Source organism: Schistocerca piceifrons, chromosome 2 (genome assembly GCF_021461385.2).
Source record: "Schistocerca piceifrons isolate TAMUIC-IGC-003096 chromosome 2, iqSchPice1.1, whole genome shotgun sequence".
Lineage (NCBI taxonomy): Eukaryota > Metazoa > Arthropoda > Insecta > Orthoptera > Acrididae > Schistocerca > Schistocerca piceifrons.
The window spans coordinates 754,561,283-754,573,852 of NC_060139.1; the positions used below are offsets into that span (position 1 = coordinate 754,561,283).

General features: G+C 36.3%; 1 protein-coding gene across 5 annotated transcripts in view; it reads left to right on the forward strand.

Annotated features, from left to right (window-relative positions):
• LOC124777902 (protein PALS2) overlaps window positions 1–10,031 on the forward strand; it is a 354,157-nt gene extending 344,126 nt beyond the window's left edge. For all 5 annotated transcript variants that reach the window (XM_047253444.1, XM_047253446.1, XM_047253445.1 and 2 more), the window contains 4 exons: window positions 325–527; window positions 1,292–1,420; window positions 7,937–8,011; window positions 8,130–10,031. In XM_047253444.1, coding sequence (XP_047109400.1) covers window positions 325–527; window positions 1,292–1,420; window positions 7,937–8,011; window positions 8,130–8,306 — 584 coding nt within the window. In that variant the 3' untranslated portion in view covers window positions 8,307–10,031. The remainder of the gene's footprint in view (window positions 1–324; window positions 528–1,291; window positions 1,421–7,936; window positions 8,012–8,129) is intronic.
• Window positions 10,032–12,570: the final 2,539 nt, after the last annotated feature.

Consider the following 12,570-nt stretch of genomic DNA (forward strand, 5'->3'; position numbering starts at 1 on the left):
TTCAAAACATTCTGGAGAATGCTTTGAACACTTTATTTAGGGATGTTTCTCCATTGCAATTGGCAACATGATAACGCTATCTGACTACAGCTGCACTTTTATTAGTTAGCATTGCCTGCTACCGCTGAATCATCGAATAAACATTTGTTGTTTACAGTTGTTAGTCCAAACTGCCACCATGGTTACTGCATTGATACCATTTATATGCAAGGAATAAAACTGGTCACGGAACTTTTTGGATGGGTGATGTATATCCCTAAACTGATTCAGAGTTCTAAAGTCATCATGGATAAAATTGTTAATAACTGAATTTTATTTGTACAGATACTTCTCGTCCTCCTCGTGTTCTTGAAGAAAATGGAAAAGGTTACTGGTTTATTGACAGAGAATCTATGGAGGAGGACATCAGGGAGCATAGATTTTTGGAATATGGAGAGCACAATGGTCACCTTTACGGCACAAAGTTGGATTCTATTAGAGATGTCATACGCCAGGGCAAGATGTGTATACTGGACTGCAGTCCAGCAGTAAGTATGCTACTGTATTCCAAGCCTATGAGGCAAGCATGCTATGGATACTTTGTGCCATGGTTAAATGCAGATTCATATCCAGCTAAGCTCATAGTTCTTTATTTTGACAAACTAAAACAATATATGGTGTGGGATACAAATTCCACACAGTGTACAGCAAAGTAACTGCTTTGCTTTAGCGTGTACTTGATTTGTTTCCTTCAGTGCTCCTTCTCTTTCGGTCCATGCTGACAAAAATATATAACCTACAGCTTGACATTTGCTACTAAGTGTGAAGTATGTTCCACAAAACAGTTTTACCACAGGAGGTGGCTGTGGAGAGGATCTTAATCTATGAACATTGATATGTTGGATGCAACTTACTATCAAAAGTTAATGAGGTAAAGCTGGTACTATACTGAGAAGGAAGTGAAAAATACAAAGTCACCCAGTATAAGTGTAAATAACAAGTGACCAAATAAGTTCACTTTGTATATCAGCTTTCTGTTATTCATGTTGCTTCTGTAGCAATTGACTCTTCTTTACATAACATCTCTGACTATATTCTTAAGAATTTTGTATTTCATCTTTGTTTTTCTATCTCATTGCCTGCCAACGAGGTTATTACACAAGAGAGATAAAAATTTCTTGATTTATACTATATATTTTTGGTAATAATGGAACATTAAATTTTAAGGAATATCAGTTTCTTATGTTAATGGTTAAAGCTATTATTAAGCAAGTTAATGATTGCATTTCTAACTTTCCTTTTTTTGTTTAAGGCACTGAAAATATTACATAATTCATCAGAGTTCATGCCATATGTCATATTCATCGCTGCTCCGGGAATGGAACAATTGAAACACTTGTATGGTATGGGTCGGACAATAGGTTCGTCAAAGAGTTTGACGGTAAGTTTTGCATTCGTGAACATGTTTTGTATTTATAGCTGAACGCAATGATATAATTGTTGCAGCAGGAAGTCTGCAGTGGATTATAAGTAATGGAAGGAGTAAAGGTAACAAGCCACCATACATTTTATGTGTTGAATGGTTGATAGGCATAAAACTAGACTGAAATGTTGCTAAGTTTTTGAGTGATGTCCTTTTTCATAGCTGACTAGTACAGAATACACATACACATACACCTGCATGGCTATTGTCCTAGCTCACTACATTACACTGACAGTTCAGCTTGACAGGATTTGAAATGGCTAGTGTGGTGAAGATGAGAAAGGAGGCGGGAGGTTGTTGCATGGACTTTTGCTGACAGTTGGGAGCAAAAAGCAATGCCAAAGTGAGCTCATCAGTGCCACATACCTATCCTGTGCACGTGCTGCATCCTTAGCTGATTGACAGCATAGAAAAATATAAAAAATGGAATAAAATATTTACTGTGACCAGATCACCATAAGAGACGTGATACAATTTGTTCCAACATTCTTGAATTTTGACCAAATGCCCTGTCTAATCAGCATTGCTCAGGTGTTGTTGAATGAAGTTCATGGTGCTATAAAGGATGATTCGGTGTATTGATTTCAAGTTTAAAGGAAGCTTCCTGGAGAACCAATAATAAAAAAAAGTTAGCTAAGTTCATTTGAATGTGGAAATTCTGCTCACTATTTTCTTTCATTTTAGTGGCATAGTGTATCACATTATTTTTGGCACCACATAGTGTGGTCACTTTTGAGCACTACCAGGAAGTTGTATGCTATTCAGATGAAGCAGTCTAAATTTGAGGTAAATGTTTTGTCATAAACAACACACTTGCAATGCCTTGGCCTCTGTGTTCAGCAGACATGGCCCCCTGTAAAACCTTTCCACAACTAAAGTGGTAAAAAAAAGGAATAACTGGAGGAACTACATGTCATATCAAAATTGCTTTCCAGAAGTGCTTTGACTATTGGAAACACTGTAGACTTCAATGTGTTACATTCAATAGGTAAAGCTTTAAAAGTAAGAAATGAAATTAATAGTGATGAATAAATAAGGAGAGTTGAGATAAACAGAAGTCTATGTATTTTTTAACAAAACTTGTATAGGCTTTTCAAAATGGCAATCACAAATTCACTCATATGTGTTTGAGAAACTATGCATATTCTTCAGCTGACATAGTGCCTTGGACTTGTAGGCCTTCATCTTTTGAACATTAACACTGTCTATAATTTTACACGTTGTCTCTGTCTTTTAATAAAACTTCTGGTAAAGTAACAAAAAGATTTGACAATGTTTCCAAATCATCTTGGGTAACATGTTTCCTTATAGTATTGTGTTTCTCAATTTACCCTCCCAGAAACCATAAAAATAAACATGCCTTTAAACAATATCCAAAAACACAGTGATTACTTTTAATCAGTTATTAATTTTGAGTTATTTAGAATATTAAAGCTGCCTCAAAAATACCCCAGAAAGTAGAGATGAGAATTTTAAGAAAAAACAGTTGCCAAACTTACAGATATCTTTTTAAATAGTGAAACCATAAGATTAATGTGGAGAGTAAAACAGGAAAGTTCCCCATAATAACCAAGAAAATACTGAGATTATCATAGATGCAATCAACAAACTTTTAAATTGTGCTGACCCAATGGAAATGTTCCAAGTAAACACCCCTCATCAGTAAACACTGACATAGGCAATATAACCACCCCTCATCAGGTAATTACTCCAAATGCAATGCATTATAAACCACAGGAAACTAAAGAGTTACTAGGCAGATGGTGAAGACAATCCAGAAACCTGGGGAAAAAGGCAGAAAAACCCAAGATTTATAATTCACTGCAAACCTCTAATTCAAATATGGGTCATGGACAAAATTCTAGGAATAAGGAATAAGATATCCAGTATTTTAAAAAAAAAGGAGATAAATCCAGTCCGTATGATTTCAATGACAAGGAACAGCTCTTGGGAACAGGACATACAAAAATTAATCCTGCATAATTTACAGTAGTATAGAAACACTATGTTTAAATTATGAAGAGAGATAACTGCTATCAGTTGCAGTGGGACATTAAGCAGAATCAGCGGCAATGAGCAAAAATGTGCAGTAACTACTGCATTGTTGCTGTTACTGTGAACATCAAGACTGTTGTCAGTGACATTATTTTGTCGTTGGATTTATGAAAGTGATTGAATCACGTAGGCCCAACTCTCTTTGCTGAGCATATGAAACTTTTTGGCCTCAATTTTAATTGCTTTTCAGTGTGAATATAACATACTTATTTTGTAAGTATTCAGTTGGTGCATAAGTTTATAGAGTTTTTCCATAAGTTTCCTAAAACAGATCATTACACAAAACAGAGACTTTAGTCATCAATAATATATCCTCCATCACTATTTACAACACTCTTCCAATGCTGGGCAACTTTTTGATTCCATGTGAGTAGAACTCCCACAGTTTGAGCTGAAGAACTCCTCAAGCCATGTTGAAAGTGCATTTTCATCCAGAAAGGAAATTTCTTGAAAGTTGTACAATAGAGAACGGAAAAGTTGAAAATCTGAGGGTACAAGGAAGGGGGGGCGGGGTAGAATGAGTCCCTTACCCAACTCTTGCAGTGTTTTTTGTCACTCTAACAGAGTGCATGCAGGTAATCACTTCACGCAGTCTTTCTGGTTGTTGTACTTGGATTGCATCTGCAAGACACCTCAGCAGTGGTGGTTACACCTCAGGGAAGTAATTCAAAGTACACCACACTGTCGCAGTTCCACCATATGTATAACATTATCTTTTGTGGATGCGTGTAGATATTTGTACAGGGAATTGCTCAACCAGTCATTTGTTTCCCCTATGTTAGCATATAGACACAATTTCCCATCACCAGTAATGGTGAGCCAGTAACGTCAAAAGGATCATCCCTAAAACAGGAAAACCATTTTCTTTTCATACTCTGTCCAATGGCATTGTCCCTGTACATGGCACAAATGTTTCTGGTTGCCTCCATTGCTGTTATTCTTCTATTGAATCCAGCAGAAGAATGTGTTGTCAATGTTCCAGTTTCTTCACTTAGCATTGCATTTTCTAACATCAACAGCTCCATTATAGTATGTAAACTCAAATAGAAACAGTGAACTACAAGTAAAAAAAATACAATCGATACATAAACCCAAAGCAACTGGAATACTGACATAAAAAAAGGCAATAAACTTATGGACCAACCTAATATTCATTTTAACCATAGAGCCTATTAGTTTGGTAGTGTTTTAACATGGTTGATCAGGAAGTAATCTAGTAACTGAATGTCGATGTTTGAATAGGATGCCATAAATTTAAATATGTTAAGTGTTTCTTTATTACATTTGATATTATTAGTTGCTATTTTCCTCCAAAGAAAGATGCCCTAAAATTTATCTTCTCTGTCAGAACAGGAAGCAATGTTCTCGCTACTCAATATACACTACTGGCCATTAATATTGCTACACCACGAAGATGATGTGCTACAGATGTGAAATTTAACTGACAGGAAGAAGATGCTGTGATATGCAAATGATTAGCTTTTCAGAGCATTCACACGAGGTTGGCGCCGGTGGCGACACCTACAACATGCTGACATGATGAAAGATTCCAACCAATTTCTCATACACAAACAACAGTTGACCAGCATTACCTGGTTAAACATTGTGATGCCTCGTGTAAGGAGGAGAAATGCGTACCATCATGTTTCTGACTTTGATAAAGGTCGGATTGTAGCCTATCACAATTGCGGTTTATCGTATCGCGACATTGCTGCTCGCGTTGGTCAAGATCCAATGACTGTTAGCAGAATATGGAATTGGTGGGTTCAGGAGGGTAATACGGAATGCTGTGCTGGATCCCAACACCCTCGTATAACCAGCAGTCGAGATGACAGACATCTTATCCGCATGGCTATAATGGATCATGCAGCCATGTCTCGATCCCTGAGTCAGCAGATGGGGATGTTTGCAAGACAACAACCATCTGCATGAACAGTTCGACGATGTTTGCAGCAGCATGGGCTATCAGCTCAGAGACCATGGCTGCGGTTGCCCTTGACGCTGCATCACAGACAGGAGTGCCTGTGATGGTGTATTCAAAGACGAATGGCAAAACGTCATTTTTTCGGATGAATCCAGGTTCTGTTTATAGCATCATGATGGTCGCATCCGTGTTTGGCAGCATCGCGGTGAATGCACATTGGAGGCGTGTATTCATCATCGCCGTGCTGGCATATCACCCGGCGTGATGTTATGGCGTGCCGTTGGTTACATGTCTCGGTCACCTCTTGCTCGCATTGACGGCACTTTGAACAGTGACCGTTACATTTCAGATGTGTTATGACCCGTGGCTCTACCCTTCATTCGATCCCTGCTAAACCCTTCATTTCAGCAGGATAATGCATGACCGCAGGACGATTGCAGGACCTGTATGGGCCTTTCTGGATACAGAAAATGTTCGACTGCTGCTCTGGTCAGCACATTCTCCAGATCTCTCACCAATTGGAAACGTCTAGTCAATGGTGGCCGAGCAGCTGGCTCGTCACAATACACCAGTCACTAGTCTTGATGAACTGCGGTATCGTGTTGAAGCTGCATGGGCAGCTGTACCTGTACACGCCATCCAAGCTCTGTTTGACTCAATGCCCAGGTGTATCAAGGCCGTTGTTATGGCGAGAGGGTTGCTCTTGGTACTGATTTCTCAGGATCTATGCACCCAAACTGCGTGAAAATGTAATCACACGTCAGTTCTAGTATAATATCTTTGTCCAATGAATACCTGTTTATCATCTGCATTTCTTCTTGGTGTAGCAATTTTAATGGCCAGTAGTGTATATCACTTATTTGACCAATATCTGTATTATCTATCATGGCACATGTATCGCCACTATTAATTTCCATTTTCATCATATTCCTGGACCATTTTGTACTCCATATGGTAAATTATTTAACTTCCATGTCAACTTCCATCATTGACCAAGTATTTTAGGCTGCCCACAGACAACACCAGTAGTCTCAATAACTGGTGACTGAACATTATAAACAATTAGAATTTGTTTCACATTTCATGAAGATATATATATTGCAGGATAAAGTTCTGACACTGGGTCAAAGGTCTTACACAAACTGACAAACCATCTTAAATGAGTGGAGAGATAGTCACTGTGGGACTGAGCCAAAGTAGTTTGGGCAAGAAAAAAGATTTTCTTGATTTGTGACTGCAAAAATTCAAAACAATAGCACTTGTGCCACTATCAACATGATGGCAATTTCAAGTATGTAATGACTATTGCAAATCTTATGGCAATGTTAATTGGTGTAGTTCCAATTGATGCATAGAAATTACAGTTAAGAAGAGAGGAGTATTGCTATAGAAATGACCTCGATGTATTATCAGATAGGTTTCCATGCTCACATAGTTGAATGCCAATCATATTCTCAAACTCCTTTCCACCTATACAACTTTCACTACTTCATTGATAAGTTTACACATATTTCAGAATAATCAAATGGTGTCATCTCATTAATAGGTAAGGTCAGGTTAACTTATTTCCATTATCATTGCATGTTAAATTTTAAACAGACTGACTTGTTTGTTGTTTTTGTTGTAGATTTATCATGATTTGCTTATGGGATTAAATTTTGTGGCATGTTATACAAGTGAAATATTTTGGCTTTGATGATAATAGCTACTGAAAATTCCATACCTTTGTTCTACATAAAGATAGAAAGTGTCAATATTTGTTTTGGCCTCATATGACATCTAAAACATATGATTTTAATATTGCCAAATGTCTGCTTGTGCCTGTGTATGTGCGGATGGATAGGTGCGTGTGTGTGCGAGTGTATACCTGTCCTTTTTTCCCCCTAAGGTAAGTCTTTCCGCTCCCAGGATTGGAATGACTCCATACCCTATCCCTTAAAACCCACATCCTTTCGTCTTTCCCTCTCCTTCCCTCTTTCCTGATGAAGCAACTGTTTGTTGCGAAAGCTTGAATTTTGTGTGTATGTTTGTGTTTGTTTGTGTGTCTATCGACCTGCCAGCACTTTTGTTTGGTAAGTCTCATCATCTTTGTTTTTAGATACATTTTAATATTGGTTAGATATATTCTACAAACCTCTTTCTATTGTGTCAGGATCTCAGTAACTTCAAAATCAATTCCCTTTAGATCCTATTTTTATGAATGATTTGCTGCTGCAGTGAAATTTTGCTTCTGTTTGTAGCATTTACTTGATAGTGATTTATGATATTTTATCATTAATCCCCAACTTCAAAAAAGATTGAATTATGTTTTTCATGTAGAAATGTCTAATTGTACCTGCTTGTGGAATGAGCAGTGCTGAATAGGTGTCAATGATATTGGCATGAGAAATGTGTGCAACATGCATTTTATTATTTAGCAGTATATGTAAAGTATGGCATTTTTATTTTAAATGTTTGTTGAATATTTTTGTTTCATATTTATGTTGCATGTTCAGTTTGATCGGGCAAGTTCCATTAGGTACAGTTCTCGAAGAGCAAGAACTTTAGAATCGTTAGCTTCACTTTATGAGGTAAGTATCCCTCATGTTATTTATGTAATTTGTCTTATCCTGAGATTAATATAATTACTGTTAGCTACAGTAAAGAGTATAAAATTGTATCTTTCTGATTGTGTTTGTTTCTTTTAAGGAAGAGGACCTGCGTCAGACTCTGGAGGAAAGTGCTCGTCTTCAAAGAACTTACGAGAAATATATTGATCTTACCATTATAAATGAAGACTTTGATGGTACATTCCGAAAGGTTATTGAAGCACTGGAAGTCCTGAGCACAGAACATCAGTGGGTACCAGTAAACTGGGTGTACTGAAGTATGAAGTATCTGTAATTTCAGAATTTCTTGTTTTCGTCTGTTTTTATTGCTCATACAAACCATTTTGATTGTTAATTTGAGCAAAGTTATACTTGACCTGTTTTAAAACAAGAAAACATTTCGAGAATGTTTGGTGCTTGTTAGCAACAGTGCTTGTGGACAAACATCCAAATGCCTGACATTGTTCAGAATGGTCTGAGAATCTCAGTACCTTTATAAGCAAGATAAGTTATTTGCAAGTGTATTGTAGGGGACGGAATATGACATGAAGTGTGTCTCTGGTTTCATTCCCTTTTTATTTTGTTCATATGCTGCCACATTATTTTAAATTGAAAATATAATTTTTTTTTTCATTACACTAGTGTCTAAGGTAAGTTTTGTTTTCTGTTATTTGATGTGTGCATAAATTTGTCAGAGTTAAAAGCTGTGGTTGTGTGCACCTTCTAAAAGAAAATGGTCTTTCCATGTCACTGACATTTAACCTTTTAGTAACTCCTAAAAAAATTAAAACTATGACCTGAGCCAGGAATCCAGATATGTAAAGTTTGTTCAGTTGGTAGAAATTTGCCTGTGAAAGGTGAAAATAGATCTAGTCCTGGTCTGGTACACAGTTTTAATCTCTGTAGATAGTATCATTACAGCACATACTCCACTGCAGAGTGAAACATTCTTTAACTGTAATGTACTTACCTTGCAATGAACAATAATGTTTACAGTTGTGATATTAAAATTGTTCTTTTGTGAAATTGCTCTTACAGCTTACTTTTTAACACTTCCTTGTTGACAAAAAGGTGTGTCTGAGTCTGACCCATTCTTGACATGAAATTGTAGTGGCACATGTATATCTTTTGATTTCTTATCACACAAGATGTTCATGCACATTGTGTGACATTTAAGTTGCACATAAGAAAATGTGTTCATATGAAAATAAAATTATAAAGTACTCATTCATAAGATCTCTGACTATGTATTACTATATGACATGGCTTTCTGCTTGTTCACATATGTTTATCACTTATAACGAGAGTTAATAATTTCATAAAAGGGATCATTTTCCCACTAGTTTGTATCAAATTTGTGATGTGATACATGCCATCAATTGAAACATTCCATCGCTGTGATATTCATTTCTAGATTTTTTGTAAGATTAAAATGAAGTTTTTTAAGAAAAGTATAACTTGTAGTGTCTTTCATCGTACTGTTGCTGCATTTTATTTTTATGCACAAAAGATGTTGCAGTGTTTTGTGTGTTGCTCATCTACTGATATTGAAAAAAATTAATAGTTTTGTTGTGTGTGTCATTGTTTTCAGATATTTTTATTTTATGATTTTGAATAGTTTGTCATTTAGAACACACACATAATCTATTACTCATCTACTTAGGTACAGTCTTTCGTTCCTTTTACCAAAAGAGAAGAGGAGTTGAGAATAGTTTGCACATTGCTATTTTTATTTGTTGAATATGTATTACTTGAAAACTGTTTGCGTCTGTAGATGTAGAAACAGTAGAAACTAACCCGTCCATGTGTTCAGGGAGAAAAATAGTATTGAAGGTAATGTATTTTATGTGCTTCATTGAAGTGATGTTGTTAAGCAGCTACATGTACTGTTTTAAAATTACATTAAAAGACATGTTTTATGTAAATTATAGCAGAGTTGTATACTGCAAAAACTGTTCTTATATATATTTAAAATGTCAAATAAAAGTACATTACATTTTTATCTACTTCTTTTTATTCCAATATAGTAGACATCCCAAAAAGATTATTTTTCCTGTTTTCTATATGTCAATAAGAGGAGAGGAATGGTGGAATAGGCAAAGCTAATCATTAGCACTTAGTGAAGTTCTGATTTCCGTGTGTGTGCAGGGAGGAGGAGAGGGTGTGTAGCAGTGAGTGCATTCATCCTCTAATAAGGAAAACAAATGTTTATAAACTAAATTACCATGCTTCAGTTCATATCAAGTGTAGCCTTGTATCACTGAATGCCTGAACTACATGAAGAGTAGTTATCTTCATTCACTACGTGGTTAGTATTTTAGGGGCTGATGATTTTTTAGTATTAACAGAGGGACAATATGTATAGCAGGTACTTAAGTGTATGGGAAGCTCTTGCTGTTTATCAGACAAAAGGGTAGATAAAAAGAAAAGCTGCAGTGTAGTCACTGTGAGCATTCATCATTAGCAGCATCAACATTACTTTTTCTCCATGCATTAAAGGGTTACATATCCTACCATGTATTCTAATTTTTTAATTTAAACATTGTTCACTGATCTGTGCTGCTTATTTCACCAAGTGGTAGTAACAACTGAATGAGTAAAGGGAGTCGCTCACCATGCAGACATAGCGTTCTGCAGTGGATAAACCCACAACCAAGAAGATGAATAATACACATGTTATTTTGAATGCGTTTTCTTTTTACCACACACTGGTGCTTTCTCTCCTCTCTACAACATAAGTTTTCCCTGTGTTTCATTTGTAGAAACATAAGTTTATTGATATCATTGTTTATGTTAAACTTCCGGTTCCATAACCATTTAGGCAGTGGTATTATCCACATAAAATACTAACCACATTGTATTTCATTAATTCTGTTTCAGCTACTACATATATGATCAGTAAAAATAGATGTCCTGTGACTAGGGCATCCTGTTGGGTAGACCGTTCGCTGGGTGCAGTCTTTCGATTTGATGCTACTTCGGTGACTTGCATGTCGATGGGGATGAAATAATGATGATTAGGACAACACAACACCCAGTCCCTGAATGGAGAAAATCTCTGACCCAGCTTGGAATTGAACCCGAACCCTTAGGATTGACATTCTGTCACGCTGACCACTCAGCTCCCGGGGGCAGACACATGATCATTGAAATAGTATTGTCAATAATTTTCTAATGTTTAATTGTAACTTTGACTTTCAGTGTAAACTAGAAGTAACACAACATTCTGTTACTTCTAGTTTACACTGAAAGTCAAAGTTACAATTAAACATTAGAAAATTGATTCTGGTATTTTCAGAAGTTCTTAACTCTCACAGCTAAGAAAAATTAATTAAAATCCTCAATTTCATTGTAACAACTGCTGAATTGTTGGGGGAAGAACTGATGACTCAATTGCAATTGCATTACAATATAGTACATCTCATTATCTGGTAAAAAATTTGTGTTGACTCAAAATCCACATTAACCTTGTTAATTTCAAATTTATAGTCACCCTTTTTACTTTTCAAATATGATTCATATTAGGACACATACATATTTAGAACTCTCTTCCCTACAATGTTTTTTGATACTTCATTTAATGTGAGATGCCTCAAGCCTTACACATTCGACACATCCATCCTATTGTTTCTAATTTTGAGTAGTTATTCGTATTATGTAAGGAGTTTTACCTACCATTAAGGTATATCTTGATTTGTCCATTTTGATACACCATACTTACCAGAGTAGAAATGGAATGATGGTGTGGCATAATTGGTAAAGAACCCTGTCTGGGATTGTTTGGCTGCATGATGCAAATTATTTATTTGATGCCTCTTCAACAACTTGCTCATTGATGAAGATGAAATGAAACAGGACAACACAAACGCCCAGGCTCCTAGTGAAGATAATCTCTGACCAGACCACTAATTGAACCCATGACCTTGTGATCTAGTAGCAGTAGCACTAACCAGTAGACCCTGAGCTCCAGATATCAAAGTGTTAGACAGCTCTAAATATAAGACAAGAACACCCCCCCCCTTCCCCATCCTTCTGTAAATAACACATTCTGGATGATCAAAATTACAAACAGTTTTATCAGTATAAAGTTTCTACCTAAATAAGTTAGCATTATGCCATCTCAAAATCAAAACTCTTAAACTTGTACCATTTCTTGTCTGTGTAGATTTTGATAATGATAATATAAGGGGAAATAAAATAAACGAAAGCCGGCCGCTGTGGCCGAGCAGATCTAGGCACTACAGTCCGGAACCACGCTACTGCTACAGTCACAGGTTCGAATGCTGCCTCGGGCATGGATGTGTGTGATGTCCTTATGTTAGTTAGGTTTAAGTAGTTCTAAGTCTATGGGACTGATGACCTCAGATGTTAAGTCCAATAGTGCTTAGAGCCATTTGAACCATTTTTTAAAATAAACGAAAGAAATATTTTACATTAATTATTATCTTCACTTCCTTATTTGCTTACTATCTAAGTCAGTTGTTGTGGTATCATTATTTTTAACTATCACCATCACCATCAGGTCTCACTATCTTCATTCG